The 18,377-nt window shown below is 43.2% G+C and overlaps 1 protein-coding gene across 3 annotated transcripts in view; it reads right to left on the bottom strand.

Moving 5' to 3' along the window:
* Positions 1 to 18,377, bottom strand: part of RORA (RAR related orphan receptor A) — a 709,591-nt gene that overhangs the window by 99,738 nt on the left and 591,476 nt on the right. Inside the window, exon 1 of one of the 3 annotated variants that reach the window (XM_084868075.1) lies at positions 1,397 to 1,635. The exons of the other annotated variants lie outside the window; for them this stretch is intronic. Coding sequence (XP_084724201.1) covers positions 1,397 to 1,427 — 31 coding nt within the window. The 5' untranslated portion in view covers positions 1,428 to 1,635. Of the gene's footprint in view, positions 1 to 1,396; positions 1,636 to 18,377 lie in introns of those variants that run through there. 3 annotated transcript variants of the gene reach the window in all.

Below are 18,377 nucleotides of genomic sequence, written 5' to 3'. Positions count from 1 at the left end.
ATACAAGAGATGCCACCCAATCTCTAGCGAAGAGAGGCAAAGCTCTGGGATCCGAAAGCAAACCCAGCACAGATATCGAACCGGGCGCCCTTCATCCTGGATTGCAACAAAACCTCAGCCCGACAAACATTTCACGAGCGGCGCCCGCACGGAAGGGGGAACCCGCAAGACAGTCCGGATCTGCAAAAACGCTGCGCATTAGGGGGGCCCTGTCCGCGGCGAACAGATGGGGCTCTAAATCCCCGCGGCCAGCGGCCGGGGCTGCGAAGCCGCTCAGGCGGATTATCCACCCCGGGAACCTGCTGTCGCCGGAGCCGGCGGCGCGCTGCGGGCGGAGTGTCTGCGGGGCTGTTTGCAACAGTCCCGGGAGCGCGCCTGGGTCGCTCCAGGCCGCACGGGGGGCGGCTTCCTGCACACCTCCAAACTTTGGCTTTCCCCATCACAAACTTCCTTGACTTGCTGCGGTTTATTTCCTCCTCACCTGAGAGGACCTGGAGCTAGTCCTCTCTTCCACCCGTGCCCCCTGCCATCCTTGCAACCAACCAGCCTGGCTGCGGAGTCCTGGTCGGGGCGAAGGCCGGTGGTGGGGAGGCTTGGCCGCGTCTCACACGCGCCCGCCGGCCTTCACCGCCCTCTAACCTCTAGCAGCGCCCGCAAATCCACACCCCGAACAAGTATGGAGTTGGGGTGCGCTGCGGCTGCGGGGAGGCCGCCGAGGGAGCGCCTTGGCACGCTCCGGGCGCCCGGCTCCCTCCCCCGGGCCCGGGCCCTTTCGGAAGCGGCTGCGGCGGGACGCGGCGCGCACCCGCCGCACTCCCCGGGCAGCCGGGCAGCCGGGCAGCCGGGCCGCCGGGGCGGAGGGCGCCAGGCCCGGGGCGCTGACCAGTCCGGCCCCGGGGATGACACCGCGTCCCCGCGCGCGCCCGGCCCGCCCGGCCGCGGAGCCTTCCCCGCGTAGGCCGAGGCCATCCCGGGTGCGGGCCTCGGGGACCGGCCTCCGGCGCCTCGCCGCGGGCACCCCCCCACCGGCTTCCTCCGAGTTCCCGCGACCTTCCCTCCCTTCCCGAAGCGCGGCGGCGGCGGGCAAAGTTTGTTGGGGAGCCCCGCCAGGTGCGGGCGGACCCGGGCCACTGACAGGAGCCGGACGGGGCGGAGGAAGGCGGTCCGCCCCGTGCGCCTTGGCCCCGCGCAGGCGGCGGGCAGACCCCGCGGCCGGGCTCGGGGGGCGCCGCCGCCGCGCTGGCCCAGGAGGCCCCGGCGGGGCTCGGGCGCCCGGCCGCGGGCGGTACGTGCGCTCGGGCAGGCGCGCCCCCCCTCCCCCTGCGCGCCCGCCCGCCTCCCCGCCCCCCGGAGCCGCCAGCCAGCCCACCCGGCCCCGGCGGGGCGCCCGCCTCACCTTTCATCGCTGCGATCACAAAATACATCATTTACGCCGCGGTGCGGAGAGCGCAGGGAGAGCGGACGGTCCGGCCCGGAGCCCCCTCTGCCGCCGCCGCGCCGCCGCCGCCGCCCGAGCCACAGCAGCAGCTGCCGCAGCTGCCCGCCCGCCGAGAGCCATCCCGAGCCATAAGAGGCTCCATGTGACCGGCTGACATCACGGCCGCCGCTCTGTTTACACCGCGCCCCTCCGCTTCCTCCCCGGGCGGGAGGCGGGAGGCGGGAGGGAGGCGGGAGGCGGGAGGCAGGCGCGCCCGAGCGCCGCGCCCGCCCCGCCCCCGCGTGCAGGTGAGCGGCGGCGGCGGCGGCGGCGGCGGCTGCTCTGGGCGCAACCCGGCCCCGCGCTGCCCGCCCGCCCGCGCCCCCGGCCCGCGCCCGGGACCCCGGCCTCCTCCTCGCCTCCGTGAGTGCCCGTGGCCGCCAGGGCTCCTTCTGTGCGCGGAACTCGCGCCTGACCACTTTCTGCCCCAAGTCTGCGGTGCAAGAGGCACGCAACCTAATGCAATTTTCTCGATCCCTTCCCGGAGTCCCCAGGGGTGTTAAATGCTCAGGCTAGTCAGCGGGAAAGAGGGGTTTGGTCTGGGGGAGCCATAGTCAGCCTCAGTGCCCATTTTCCAGAGCGTCCCAGGTCTAGAAAGGTAGAGTTCCCTTCTGATACATGGAGAACGCAGTCCAGGGGAGAGAACTAAGTGCCTCCGGAAGCCTTCCCAGAGAGACTCAGCCTGCGCAGCCCAGACATTGGTCATTCTCATCGCACCAACAATGAAGGCCTTGGTCTATTACTCATTACCCCTCTCCCCCGCCCCAAGTCCCCCAACTACTGACACCTGGAAGAAGGGCTCCTATAGTCCCAGGCACTTCCATATCTTGGGTTCCATCTCTGAGAACTCATCCACAAATGGAAAAGGCTCTAGTTTTCACACCCTAAACATAGGACTCTGTGGTACTTTGGACAGGAAAGAAAGAAAAAGAAAGTCCTCTAAAGGTTAACTTTGTGCATTTTAACTTGCAACTAAGCTTAATTCCTTCCAAACTTTGAAGCTTAATCCTTTTTACTGGCTTTAAGGAAACTTAAATCATGACATTATTATCAGATGAATCTCTTTACCGCGAATTTCAGATGCTACCTACCCAGAGTCTGCATTATTTAACATTTCATCAGGCATGTCTGTAGTATTGGAGCATAACAGAAAAACGTATCGAAACCCACGTTTTCATACCTATTATTGTTCCTTCAATTCTGCTTTCTTTTCTGATGGTCTGTTTCCATTTACAGCGTAAAATATTAGATGGCTATTCCTTGTTTATTCCTTGTTGCACTCATGGTGAGTAAACAGTTAGAGACCTAGAATCCCCCCCCCCCCCCCATATAGCTGTGTTGTCCTTGACCCCAGAGCTGGGTGGTAATTTAAAACACACATAGACAATCAGAATCATACCCTGCCCACCCTTCTCTCTTTTCAAGGCAAAATACACACAGAACTCTGATTTAGAAGGTCAAAAGAATGTCATTGGACCTTAAACCAAGTCATTGCTTTATAAAAGTTTGATTTCAGTTAAAGTCATCCTAATGCAGTTTTTCCTTTAGAATAATTTTCCAAATAAAACCACAAAAATAAGAAAAGCAGTCATGAAAAAGCAAAAACCAAGACCTACCCATGTTAACTCAGCTGTCCAGCCATAGCGAAGTGGACAAGAGTTTCAAATGAATCAATCATACCCTCTGTGATGCTTATAATTATGAAATTAAATCACACCATGTTCCCATGATGCAACTGCATCTCCAGTGAGGCAACACCTCTCGATTACCCTGTCATTCATAGTTGGTTCTTGATTTCCCTTGTGCTAAGAACTTTAACAAGGAAGGCCAATGCCAAGCTATCCTTTAGGTAGGTCCCTGGTACCATTTTTCTTTCCTTTATACTGTTGAAGGATGGGAAACCATCAGAGACTGTATGCTCATAGGTATGGTCTTCCATACTCATTGCAATTGAATCCAGATACACAACTGTGAAAATTCACAATGCTACTTTTAAACAGTAGCCTTCTTTAGAAAACAATGCTTTGAAAATTACCAAATCCATTAGCTTGAGCCTACCTGTCAGCTCTCTGACTCCAAGGTAAATAGTCTTACGTTACTAGTAATTGGTATTTATTTCCAGGCTATTTCAAATGAAATCGGTAATTGGGAATGACATGTAATGTGACATGTTCCTGCAATTACATGTAGCAGAATCATTCATTCTATAGGTATGTCTCCAATGGAAATAGAATACTTATTTGAATTATTTACACATTTATTCAACTAAGATGTCTTCAGGATAATGTAATTCTGACCTTGCCCTTTAGAAATGTATTTCATTCTCATCCCACAACTAATGAGCAGCAGAATCGCAGATATTAAGTCTTCACCTTCTTGGGTACCTAGATGCTATTGGTAAATAGGACTCTATGAACTGTCTTCAGCATTTAAGGGTATATGATATTGTTCTTTATATTAAAACTCTTGTGAAACTTTTAAATTAAAAAAAATCTAATAAAACACAAATTTTCTATGGAATTGTAAGTCCTCAACCAAATAAATCAGTCAGGAATGAAAGGATCCATATCTTCCTTCAACACCACCAAACTGGAGCAATAAATGTTGCACATTTCAGGGCAAACTTTTACCAACTACATATATGAAAATGTAGGAATAATTATTTGGATGATATTCAATGCTTATGGAATACCAATGATGGGGGAAATATTGTTTCCATTAAAAATTAGTTTACCAAGCTTTCTGAAAAAAATAGACATCCTTTACATGAAGAGAATGAAACAGGATGGGAATTCTTGACCGTGATATGTTATACATTGTCAGCTTAAATGTTTTTACTGACTAATCTCAGAAAAAGAAGGCACACGTGGAATTCAACTCAGAGTCCTCTAGATACTGTGACAACCCCCCATGGTGTCCCTATGTACTGGGTTTCACAGTGGATCTGTCACTTAGCAGGGAAGCGGAGAAACACGCTGATGCCAGCTTGTTCCCCAATGCCTCTGAGAAAAGCCTGTGTGTTTCCGCAGGGTTCCGGATTGGGGTATCATCAGTAACTTGGTGCCAGTCTTTGCACTTTCATGGGGTGAAATAAATGATCCTTGATTTTGTGAGAGTATATTTGTTTTTCTTATAAATGGGGCCTAAGCTTATGATGTATACCACCTTAAACCACAAATACAGCGCTACTGGGGAGAATGGCAAACCAATGGGTTGGCAAATCTATCACGAGTTGGCCAGCGGCTTCCAGTACAAAGATGATTTCAAAGTTTGCTGATGTACATGAGGGAGAGCATTTTGGCTCTGTGGTTCTGTTTCGCCGGGGCCCCGATTTTCTCTCTCTCCAGTGTGTGGCAGCTTGCTAATTCAATTAATTTCTTTCTAGCTGAACAAGAAAGGGATCAGGGAAAGGTTAATGTGGTCCTAGGCAGCTGGGTTCAGCGGCATCCTGCGCCGCCACTGCACTGTGAGCTGTGGGAGTCCAGCCCTTCTGGCCGCAGAGAGCCGGCGAGCAGGTCTCCCACAGACCAAACAGGGTCAGACCCAGAGCGTTCTAAGCAAGACTTCTTGGGAAACCACAGAGAATGCGCAAACTTACCTGCAATAAATCGTGGCCTTGCCTAATTTTGCGTGGAAGGAGCCAGTGTCTCCAACAGGGACGTTTATAAATGGAACACTGCTGGTGAGGCCTGGCCTCCCAAAGGGACAGAGGGGCCCCTCTTTAGGAGGGTTAAGGGGTAGGGGATGAGCAAGTGAACACAGCTTATCGGTCTTATAGGCTTCTCAACCAAATATAGAAGTAGGTTTCAATGTACACGCAGGTATGTATATACATACACAGTCCATGAAGGGCAAAATCAGCTATTTTGGTGGTGAGAAACATCTTCAGTTTTACACACACACACACACACACACACACACACACACACACACACTTCACATGATCAACCATATTAACCGAATTCCTATTATGCACCTGGCGCGATAACTGGAAAGATCCAACAAGAACAAGACAATAACCCTGATCTTGAGAAGCTTACTAATCTGCTGACCTTGGCTCTGAAACCCCTATAGAGAAGTCAGTTTCCTGCGTCCGTCTGAGCATTCCTAAAGGAAGGCGGTGTCTGGCTGCTCATGGAAAAGACATTTGCACAGCGTGTTGCTCCTCACCGTTGATAGATGGCCGCAAATAATTAGTGTGGCTTTTGTGTAATGGGCTGTTGGAGGTGAAAGATTTGGCTGAGTGGAGACAATGGTGAAGGGATTCTGAGATTTCTGGAACCCCATGTCTCATACATCTATTAGGAAATTCAAGAACTTGCAGATGTTTTGTAACCCTCACAATGAGGGAAAGGGTAAAGTTCACAGGCAAACAGACCTGAGCAACCTCCGGAATAGGTGGATAGCAGGTGCCTCGCTATACACACACACCTGCCAAGGAAGGACATGCACGTCAGAGGCCAGAGGGACATCTGCTCTTGTGTTCCTAAGAGTGTTCTCACCCCATTCCTATGGCTGGCAGTACAACAGGCCATTCGAGAAATCAAGATTTTTTTTTTTTTTTTTACTTAAAGAAATATGAGAACTAGACAGGAACTCACAACCTGATGACCTGGGTTCAAGTCTCATCCTTGCTGCTAGCTTTCTGCTTCAGCATGGGCAAACCACTTCACCCCTCAGGATATCGTCCCCTTTCCTGTGGAATGAATGAATGGGAACAGGCCTGAAAGGTCTCCTGCAACTCAAAACATCCTGTAATATTTTAAGGGTCACGTTCCACCCATTTCTCTGGGACACATTAATCTCTTTCTCTCTGCTGCACCATTTATTCCATTGAACTGCATGGTATAGTACCTTAGACAGCGAACTGTGGCTCTTTGGCCCGTTGAGTGTGGCTCTTCCACAAAATACCACGGTCTGGGCAAGTCTATTTTGAAGAAGTGGCCTTAGAAGAAGTTTAAGTTTAAAAAATTTGGCTCTCAAAAGAAATTTCAATCGTTGTACTGTTGCTATTTGGCTCTGTTGACTAATGAGTTTGCCTACCACTGGTACAGCATTAGACAAAGTTGGGCTCAAAACCAACCTTCATCCCACTCACTAGCTGAGTGCTATTGAGCAAACCTTTATTTTCTCATACGTCAAATAAGGATAGAAGAGCCCTGTGGGGCCGCTGGGAGGAATACATTAAACAATTTAATAGAGGAACAGGATGATTCTCTCTCAGTAGGGCTCCTTAATGGAAATACCATCACCACTCCCTCCTTCAGCTTCTGCATTGTTGTACACACAGAGAGCCTGTGCTTAGCATAAATTATTGGCCTTCATAAAGATATGTTGAAATGACTATCAGCATGCACTTTGCTAAGCTTTCTGCAATTTTGAAACATGTGAATAAAACAAGCATTTATTAAGTACCTGCTAAGTACTGGGAATATGAAGATGAATAAAAATCAAGTCACCCCATGGCCTAAGGGTAATCATGATCTCCCATTTTTTATGTCTAATCCTATATAATATAAACCTAATATGCTAAGTGTTTGACCTTTCGACTGTTCAACTAGTCATTATGATGCACACTGACCACCAGGAGGCAGAAGCTCTGACGGGTAGATTAGCTTGTTGCTGGGGTCTGGCCAATGGAAACTGGGCGAGATGGGCTGGACACAGCCTAGAGTCCTGCCTCGGTTCTTTCCTGGCCCAAACACTGGTGGGGTCCCTCGGCCTGACCTGCACTCATTTATAATCTGGGACCCCTTGGGGGATGTCAGTGAGCCGGTTTTGGCCCAATTCCTGCAGGCCATGCCTAGGGATCCCACCAGTTCATGGATTCGTGCACCGAGCCTCTAGTTTCTTATCAGAGTACAATATTTTTACTATCTTATTTTCTGTAAGAGTGCAAGTTTCTATCCAATAAATGTTGATAAACACCCTCTGTGCATTACATTGTTCTAGGGCAGCGGTTGGCAAACTCATTAGTCAATAGAGCCAAATATCAGCAGTACAATGATTGAAATTTCTTTGAGAGCCAAATTTTTTAAACTTAAACTTCTTCTAACACTACTTTTTCAAAACAGACTCGCCCAGGCCATGATATTTGTGCAAGAGCCACACTCAAGGAGCCAAAGAGCTGCATGTGGCTCTTGGGCCACGGTTTGCCGACCACTGTTCTAGGGTATAGAGTAGGAAGGGAAAAGATATAAATGTCAGACCTGCCCTCACGGAGCTTGAAATCTACTAGGAAAATGAATGCAATGTTTATAATGTAAGGCAGAGTGTGTGACACATACTCTAAGTGTTCCAGAAATAAGGTGTTAGGTAAGCCAAGAGTAAGAGAGGTTACTTGGTGCAGGGTTAAATCTTAAACTTTATAAGATTAAAAGCTCCATGGAGGAGGTACCACCTGAACTAGACCTTAAAGGACAAATCATATCTTAGTGGATAGAAAAAAGGAATAATGGGCACGGTATAGGGCAGAACACAGAGAAAGGCACAGAGAGAGAAAATGCATTTCTTACTTAAGGAACAACTAGTAGTGAAGGTTTGTAGTAATATAAAGCACATACAGACAAGGAAAGGAGAAAGCTCACAATATAGTTTGTAGAAATTTTTTTCCAAGTACCTTGTATAGGGCTTTGCAAACTATTCACATTTAGAGAATGAGTTTAGAAAAAAAAAATTTATAGGCAGAAGGAGGGAATTGTGCTTTAGAAAATAAATCTCTTTTCCGCTTGCCTATTTCATTGTCTTATTGTAAGGATTAATAGTTGGCTTGATAGTCATAAAGTTAAATTACACTTAATAAAACACATAGAGCAAAAGAGTTCCACATCACAGCACACCGAGGAAGAATAAAACTGGAAATGGGTGTTATTTCATCAGAGCAAAAAGCTAACCCGAGCATTTTAGGATGAACAAGATAAATTAAATGTTATCTGATTTTGTATCTCATCCATTTCAATTCTGAGAATTATCCGAGACAGTTCCATTAATATAGATGTTTCCTATATAGACTGTATTTTATTTTTTTTTAAACGATCTTAAGAATACATTTTCAAACAAATGGAGAAAAGATAAGCAGTTACAGATGGCTTTCCCTTTTTTTGTCATGCATGATTAAGGACCACAGAGCAGCTCAGGCTTCGCTGGGAAATCTGAGGCTCGCAGCGAGAAGCCTTCCAGGAGCAAAAGCTGGCACTATTTTGCTTTCTCAGAGAAAATATGTTTCTGTGCAGTCAAGCACAGTAATCAATTATTCTGCATTATGAAATACTCATTTTATAACTATTGACATTTCAGACAGTTGTGCCACATGTCAATAGTGGTTTGGATGCTCACATGTAGGCTCCAGCCGATAGGAGGGGATTCGTGGGCTGATGGTGTCTGACCAGCAGTCTATTCTCGGCTCTCAGAAGCACACGTATTATTTATGTCCAGGTCGGCACTGGGGAAATATGATGTGAATACCGAAACAAGAGGGGACTTGGGTATTTTTTTCCCTGTTTTTTTTTTTAAATGTTAAATTCTTCTAAATATGTTAAACTTACATTTAAAAAAGGCCAATCAATACCCTTTTCACAAATGAAAAACAATTCCTACATTTGGTAAGATGGAAATAAATTAAAGTAGGCATTCCACTCAGAGATTCCAAAATTCAAGTTCAGTTTTTGAGTATCCTGTTAAGCCTTGTGTCCCCAAAGATAATTTTTCAAAATAAAAATGATTTTCTAATATTTATCCGTCCCCGCTGCTGTTGCCAATTTTACCTCTCCTATTGGTTAACAATTCCCTGGGACACACTCGGCGGCAGGCCCTTCTTTTATCCTCTTTGTAACATTTAATTCACCCCAAACGCTCTTTTTTTTTCTTTTTTTTTCTTCCAGATGAGGAAAGTAGGGCACAGACAAATTAAGTAACTTGCCTAAGCGCACAAGGCTAGTAAGTGGTGAAACCATAACAACAACCTATGTAAACCGATTCTAGGGTGTGCCCCCTCAACCATGATGCTACCACTCAACATTTTATTACTTTCCCCTTAAATTGAGCACTACTCAGTATTTTGAAAATGGCAAAACTGACTTCGGGAATCAAAAATTACTTCTCTCATACATTGCAGGCATGTGTGCAAGAAATTCTTTTATCAGTAGCTCCTGTAATTGAGTAGGGTTAGGATGTGTCATTATGAATTATTGCACAATTTAGAAAATTAGTTAATTACTTACTAATGAAGAAACATACTGTACACTGTTGTAATTATCCTGTTTGAAAACAATGTTGCCATTTGTACATTTAAGAAACACTTGCTACACATTAAATTAGCTCTGGAGGGGAATGCTTTCCTGTTTTGGAATAAACAACTCTAAACATTGGTAATGGAATGTTACAGAGGACTGCGAGGAAACTCAGAACTACAAAAGCCAAGGCCGCATTTCCAAAGGACTCCAAGCAAAATAACAAATCTGTTAAAAACATAACAAAGTAATAATTTCATAATCCATGCCATTAGGAAAGCACAAGGTAGAGATAGTCACTGTTTTTACTTTTACAAATCGTATCACTGCTGCTCTTTTGATAAAGTTTTTGCAACATGCTATATAATAGGTGGTAGGCCTTCCTGCTTCATAGGACAGGAGTAGATAAAAATGCCCAAGCCTCTTCTTGTTTCAGAGATATCTGAACAGTTGCCCAACTATCAATAAATAGTTGTATATAAGCAAGATATGTGATATTATTTTTTATCGTGTTTTCTCTTAGTCCAAGGTCAAAATGCCATGGAACTGGGTAATTCAAACACAAGTTTTGTCCTCTGATGAATAATGCATATACTGGAATTATAGAATAGTTAGCAGATTTCACCATTTGTCAAAAACAGTAAGAAACCATTTCCTATAAACCAGTAAGAACCATGCTACATGTGAGCATTATAAAACAAGAGAAAAGAAAACATGTTGTATCTGTTTATAACCTCCACTGCTCAGTTCATAGTGTAACATAAATTACTACATGGTGTTTATCAACTAGAACTAGAGTAAAACATAGGAAGCAGTTTTATGGTATTTTCTGACGTTACTGTGGCAAACTAGAACTTTTTTTTTTTTTTGTATTTTGATTTATTCTTCAGATCTGGTTTTTCATCTGCTACTAAAGTATAATTTATACATATATACATATAATACTCAATCTCTTATGTACAGTTCTTCATGTTTTAACAAAAGTTTCTAATTGCATCACCACCAACATAATCAAGATGTGGAACAGTTCCATCTCCCTCTCCTCCCAAACTTCTCTGTAGTCAACTCACTCCCCTTTCCCAAACCCTGGCAACCACAGATCTTTTTCTCATCCCTATAGTTTAAACGATACTTTAAACGTATCATTTAAGTGGAATAACATATTAGGTAGCCTTTTGACTCTGAATAACATATTAGGTAGCCTTTTGACAAAGTGGTCCCTTCCACTTTGCAAATGCATTATAGATTCCATATTGTTGAACATATCAATAACTTGTTACTTTCTACTGTTCACTGATCATCCATTCCAGTTTACTCATCCCCTAATTGAAGGGCATTTAGGCCATTTCTGTGTTTTAACAATCCCAAATAAAGCTGTTATGCAAATGCATGTGCAGGTTTTCGTATGAATATAAGTTTTTATTTTATTGATACTTGGGTAAATATCTAGGAACGGGACTGCTAGATTATATAGGGTAATAGAACTTTATAAGAAATGTCATATCGTTTCCAGGGTGGCTGTGCCATTTTGCCTTCCTCTTAGCAGTTTCTGAGATTCTGGTTGCTACCCATACTCACCAGCACTTGGTATTGCCAGATATCTATCCTGTTATTTGAGGTAGATAGTTTGTATAAAGTCATTGCTAGCACTGCATTAGTGAATACTGTATCATTGCCCCCAGGGTTAGGTACCTGTGAGACTGTTTTGCTCATAATAGTTTTGTCAACTGCTCAATACATAAAATAGTTTTTGTGTATATGGTGTTATGTATTCAGGGAATTCAAAAGTTAAGAGAAGTTTTCACTTTAGAAGTAGATGTTTTATCACTGTTAATCTAGCCACACTCTTCAGGATCAAAGGTTATATACACTATAGACTATAAAAATATCTTCAGAACAGATGATCTATTCCAATTAAAAACACTTTCTGACTGTTTTAAAGTGATTCTTCAATAACAAAGTTTGAACTCTAGTGAAACAAGATTTTCTTTTCTTTCAAACACTCCTGAAAAAGCAAAGAATTAAATTTAATGAATAGGCATGTTATAATTTAGCCTAAAATGTTTTCTTACAAAAATGCCCCTTACGATTTCAAGGCAATGAAAATTAATAATTTCTATAAAATTATTACAGTCCTCCTGCGTGTAATCTAAATGCTAAAATACAGTGGAAAAGAAGCTACCGAAACAAAAGAGACTACAATAAAGCCATAATGGTTCCATTACTCAAAATATATACATATGATTGCCTTATAAAATTATAATGATCAGATATAATTGACACTTTAAGATTACTGGTCTTAAGTAAATGCAAAACATGATGATTCACTGACAAAGTGAGATAATGCTAGGGAGGGAGAGATGTTAACGTTGTGTATTTGATTACAAAGCAGAAGAGCTAGGTAAAACCTCAAAATCAAGAATCATTCTTTCATGTGAAACTTTCCTTGTTTCCCAACTTACATTTATATTAACTTTTTTTTTTTTGAGATGACATTTTTTAAACACGTAATTCTTTCTCGGAACCCAACCACAGGTATAAATTAAACCTCACGTTTAAAACATCACTTGCCGACAGGCATCCTCTGAGTGTTTTCTACGGAGGCACCTCACTTCCAATTATTGCCAGACTGCTTTAAATGACCTCGGACAGGGCTACCGAGTGACTTGTCAGGGAACAGGAAAACATTATGACACCACTTCTCCAGGTTTCTTCCCCGAACATGAAATGCTTTGGATTGTTCTAACAGAAGCAAGACTGGTTCAAGAACAACCGAAGACTTCATGGGAAAGCTTTCAGCTTTAACTGGGGGAATGCTTCTAACATATGGCAGCTGGGCTGTCACTCACAGCAACTTTGAAATGCTGGCCAAAATGTCTGTTTCCTGAGATTGTGTCTGATAAGGCCCTGCATCCCTGGTGGGGCCCAGCAGGCATTCAAGAAATGCTATTGTTGGAATGAATGAATGAATTAAAGGGTTTCTAATTATGAGCTAGGAATTCCTCCATCAACAAACAGTCCCAGAGGAAAGCTGCAGTGTACTTGGATTTCCTATCTACGAGGAGTTCTAGTTTCAGCTACTTTATACATTTCCCCCCTTTTTATTTAATTTACTGGGGTGACCCTGGTTAATGAAATTATACAGCTTTTGGATGCACAATTCCACAACATATCATTGGCACACTGTATTGTGTGTTTACCACCCAAGTCAAGTCTCCGTCCATCACCATTTATTCCCCCCATACCTTCTTCCATGTCCCCCCACCTTATCCTACCCACTCCCCGCCCCCCATAATAATCACACTGTAGTCTATGTCCATGAGTTTTTTTTCTCTCTTTTTTAAAAATTATTTTTTTGCCCAATCCTCCCACCCACACAGCCTCCTGGCCCCCTGCAGTGTCAGCCTGCACTCCATCTATGAGTCTGTCTCTATGTTGTTTGTTAGTTCATTTTACACATTTAGTTTAACTTGGTCTTTCTTGAATTTTTTTAAACCAAGGTGTGAAAAGCTCAGAAGCATTTTCCAGAACATGAAAGACAAGTATAGTTCTTAGAAAGTGTCATTTGTATGTAGCTTGTGCATGGTAATTATTTTTAAATCCCAGTTAATCATCAGATATTTTCTGGGAACAGACTGTGGGTGAGATACTGTGTGAAATATTTAAAAAGGGAAGTTAAAAAAGTCCTCCCCTTGCTTACAGAGCAAAAATTATCATTAAGACTTAGTAGAAGAATATATTTACTAGGTGAGCAAATGGCTAATTAAATAATACTAAATTAGAACTGCTATCAATGAAGTTGAAATAATTGCTATAACAATTTTCATAATTACAGATTGCTCATTTGAAAACCTAATGAAATGAAACATGGAAAAATCAGGAAAGAAGGAAGGAAGGAAGGAAGGAAGGAAGGAAGGAAGGAAGGAAGGAAGGGAAGGAAAAGAAAGAGGGAAGGATAGAAAGAAGTATGGAAGGAAGGGAAAAAGTAGAGAAAGATCCGCAAAGATGTCACTAAAATTCGAAGAACTAAAGTTCATATCTGTTTAAAAAAATCCCAAAAAAATCCCATTCTCTCAGAGACTATTTACTCTTATGAAAGATAATTTTGCCAACCTTGAGATCTGATTTTTCATTATATAGAATATATAAAGAACACAATAGAAAGAAGTAGAAAGTTCTGCTAAGAGAAACAAGGAAAAACAATAAATATCGAAGGAAGAGATGAAAAAGGATGAAAAGTTGACATAAGTACCCACAAAGGAGGGAGCAAGTGTCATTTAGCATAGGGGCAAACAACCAGCCACACCTGAGCGACTCTGAGGACAACCTGTCTTACAGCATACTGTACACACCACAATAATTAATGTTGATAATGAGTTTGAAACATTAAGAATGGATTAACCTGTGAACTCTAAGAACATAGGGACTTACATAATACACTTGGAAGCCGCCCGCTCCCCCATATCAAGTGAAATAGCTTAGGCACACACACAGATATACCCCAGAAAATTAATTTACATATATAGTTATCTCATTTTCTAATAATATCTGTGAATGCGTATATGTGTATGTGTATATATATATATCTGAAATAATAACACTAATTAATTAAGACCTTATAATCAGATCTTAGTCCAGTTTCAGTAAGCAATGCTCTGAATCCTGTTGGAAAACTAACGAGCTTTCCATAGTAGGATTAACTGTTTTATACACCGGCACTTCAATTCTAATGTCAGCCAACTATCAATAAAATAAAAGCTGTTCAAATATGCCTCTCTTTTTAAAGCTACGCTGTTTCTGTAAATGTTTAAATTATGAGTGTCCAGGGCTGAGGTGTAAATATATAGCATTATGTTAAGATACTGGCTATCCATATATTAGCCACTGCTCTTTGCATAATAATGTTTAACCTGCTGGAATTCCAGAAAAGGAAAGGTTAGCAATAAAAGTAGTTTCATTAGGTAAAAGAGAAAGAAGATCCTTGGCACAAGTTGGCACTGTTTTCACTCGGTGCAGGCGAAGGGACTGGTTTTTTAAAAGTATGCTTTCTACATGCACACACATGACAGCAACACCATCTTCATGGCTGTAACAATGCTTTTTCAAAACTGCTAGCCTGTTTCCAGGGCAGCTGCAAAACATCCGTGAACACTAGTTAATTTATCGGAGTCATGGAAACCGCTGCCTCTACACCTGCCAGGCTAGATGCACATTGTGCAGACTCCGCAGCGCAGGGGGTGAATTCTCTCCGCTCCAGGCGAGACAAAGGGTGGGGACACACCGCCGTCAATGTCCTGGGCCTTACCTTCAGGTTTCTCTCACTTGCACTCTGCGTATTGTCTGCGCTCCAGAATAGTGCTTTTTGTATTAAAATCCCCATGGTCACCTCTAAATTGCTATACAATCTATCATCATCTTCTTTGTTACTATTACAGTGTTGTTGTTGTTACTGAGAATGCAGTTTAGGGGCCACAAATGGACACTTACAAACACCCAGGAAGACAGCAGGCAGGCAGGGATCCTTCTCCTCACTCTCAGAGTGGGTAATGAAGCTCAGAGAGGTTTGCCAGCTTAGCCTGGGTCACATAGCTTATTGTAGAGCTGCCTCAGCAGCCTGGGTTTCTGACTCTAGGTGTGGTGCTGGATAAATGTTGCCACATGCAAGATATTAACAAATGCATATTCTGAGGAATTGGCAAGTATAAGGAAAGTATTCCAGAGGATGATTTTAGAAAATTAAACACGAAACTGTCTCATACTTTTTCAGAAGATTTTGGTCACTAATTATATCTTCCTTTGGCTCATAGGTTTTTAAATTACCCATTCATTCCTGCCACAAGAGATAATTGACATGCCTCTTCAAAAATATGCCACCAATAGTAGAAGATAGCAAAGGGAAGATAAATGGTGATGGAAGGAGACTTGACTTGGGGGGGTGAACACACAATACAAAATACAAAGGATGAGTTATAGAATTGCAACCTGAAACGTATATAATCTCATTAATCAACTAGAGGCCCATTGCACAAAGATTCGTGTAATAGGCCTTTCTTCCCCTGACTGCCGGCACCAGTTTTCCTCTGGCATCTGGACCCAGGCCTTTGCTCTGACCTCTGCCTTCCATCTTTGCTCTGGCCAGAATCTTCAGTCTTCTCCACTCCAGCCAGAGCACCACTCCTGAAGCTCCCTTCATCCCTGCTCTCCCCCTCATAGCAGGTGACCTGCCCCACCTGGCCACTCCACACTGCATATGCAAACTAACCCACCATATTTTGGGTTAATTTGCATACTCACTCATGATTGGCTGGTGGGTGTCACGGAGGTATGGTCCATTTTGTATATTTCTCTTTTCTTAGTGTAGATGTCACCTCAATAAACTCAATAAAAATGTCACCAATAAATCACCAATTAATTTTTAATTAACTGGACCTCATAACAATCAACAGAAAACAAGCCTGGTCATATGACGGTGGTTTCACAGTTTCCAGTTTTTTTAGTGTAATGAGATTCATTTCAGTGTAAGGGTCCTGGTTCCCATTATGACATTGGTGTCAGAAGTTAAGAACATTTTGTGAAGTTATATCTTTTCTTTTTGATGGCTTGCTTTTTCATGACTTTATTTTGAAAAAAAAAAATTTAATACTTTATCCATTCAGATGGAAGGGGCACCCAGACTGGCTGTATCACATGTGTTTTCTAATAGCATAAGGAGTGGTTCCTATGATTAATCCTAAAACCAACATTTTTCCACATTTAAGTGCAATTCATTTGGCATCTCTGCCCATTAGGACTTTGCTCTTTCCACTCTTTGTTTAGTATGAAATATTGACTTAGTTTAGAAAAAGAACTAGTAGTAGATTGTAGCTTTACAAATTATATTATTTGGTACTAGGGCTTTTGAGATAAAACATGAAATATTTCATTGGGCAAAAACAACATGCAATAATTATAGCAAGGATTTCAGAAAGCACAAAAAACGATGTAGCTTTAGGGGTGAATGACACCAAATCTCAGGTAGAGATCCTGATAGACCCAGGAATATAATGCTCAAGGTCTCATTCCCATTCAATGTTCTGACCATTGGATCACACTCTAGCATGAGACAATGCATGTGTACCCGTGGAACATCCACAGGATGGAAATGAGGTGGCCTTCCTTTCTTAATTGGCAATGATCAGAGATGAAGCCATTTATAAAAGTACCTGCCATCACAGGAACCGCTACATCTCAACTAAAAATGGGAAGACACAGAAGAGGCTGATAAAAATGAAATCATGATACAATAATCCCTGTCCCATCACCAGAGTGGTTGACCAAAGAGGGGCCTCCACAGTTGTGTGATGAAAGGCACACATCATAGATCACCCACTGGGCCAGCCAGGCGAGGCACGTGCAGGAATGGCCTTTTCTTCATAGGCTGAATGGCTGGACTCTCTCGAATGAATAGATAACAACACTGCAGAACAGACAGCGGAGATGAAAATGGAAGCCAATGAAAACAGAAGAACGGAGGAAAACCATCAAAGGGGGGAGAATAACAAAAGTCCAGGGACTGATGTGATCAGCACCCAAGTGCTAAAACTGCAGGGCGAGAGGGCTGTTTGAAGCTGCTAAAGGGATTTCATACAATCTGGCATGAACAGAATTTGCCATCAAATAGAACAGAAGGCCTCCAAGAGACTGAAGGAAGGACAACCTAATGGAAAAATGAGCCCTACAAAGAGCTCACTTGGCAAGGTCCTTTTGAACATCTCAATCATTCTACAGTGCTGTCTACCACATGCACACACACGCACGCATGCACACATGTGCGTGCACACACACACACACAGAGTCCAAAATCTGTGGGGAATTTTGATGTGAAGGAACTGCTCATCAAAACTCTTAAATAATGCAAGGCCACAAAAATCTGATCTTCCACTCTAAGGACCAGGAGCAAAGAACAGACGCAGGTTTTATCAAAGCGGCCTCTCATCTTTCTAGCACAACTGCAATGTCCATCTCACCAGGGGTGACCTTCGGAGTGAACTTTGGGGGAGATGTGCTCTTTGGTTTTGTCTGGGCTGCAGTATAATTCAGCAGGAAGCAGGCTGTGGCTGGGAACCACAGCACAAAGAAAATCAAGGTAAGGAGGTGAAGAATGTGGAGCTGATAGATAATAAGTGAGATGAAATAAAATGACTGGTAATTTTTTTTTTATGAGACCAGTAGAATTAAAAAAAAATATGATGGGTTATCACTTTTAAGGCTCATTTCCCATTGCTGCTACTAAGTAGGCAATGATAGAAGCAGCACGACTGAGCAATAGCACCCAGATCAGAGAGTAAGAGAAAATTAAAGGATCAGAGAACCTCTTTAGGACTGTGTCCAATCCAGGGCAATCATCCAGGGGAAAAAAAACCCCAAACAATTTCACTCAAGTTCAATGCAGATAAATTGCATTATGGCGATAAAATATATAGACTTTAAAAGTTTATTCTGTTTTCATGCAGGTAATTGTCCATAACACCTCCGGGTTGAGAGTGTTTTGGTTCATGTAAGGTATAAAATCATCAAATGGTCAAAAGTGATGCATATCTTTATAGCAACGTTAAGGAGTCATGCCATCTAACATTTATGGGCTAATAGTCTTTCTTGTGTTAATCTTTAACCTGATTTTGGACAAGGGGGAG

The sequence above is a fragment of the Pipistrellus hanaki genome (genome assembly GCF_964339955.1).
Source record: "Pipistrellus hanaki genome assembly, chromosome: 1".
Lineage (NCBI taxonomy): Eukaryota > Metazoa > Chordata > Mammalia > Chiroptera > Vespertilionidae > Pipistrellus > Pipistrellus hanaki.
The sequence above is the reverse complement of the archived record's forward strand: the minus strand, read 5'-3'. Positions and strand labels throughout refer to the sequence as shown.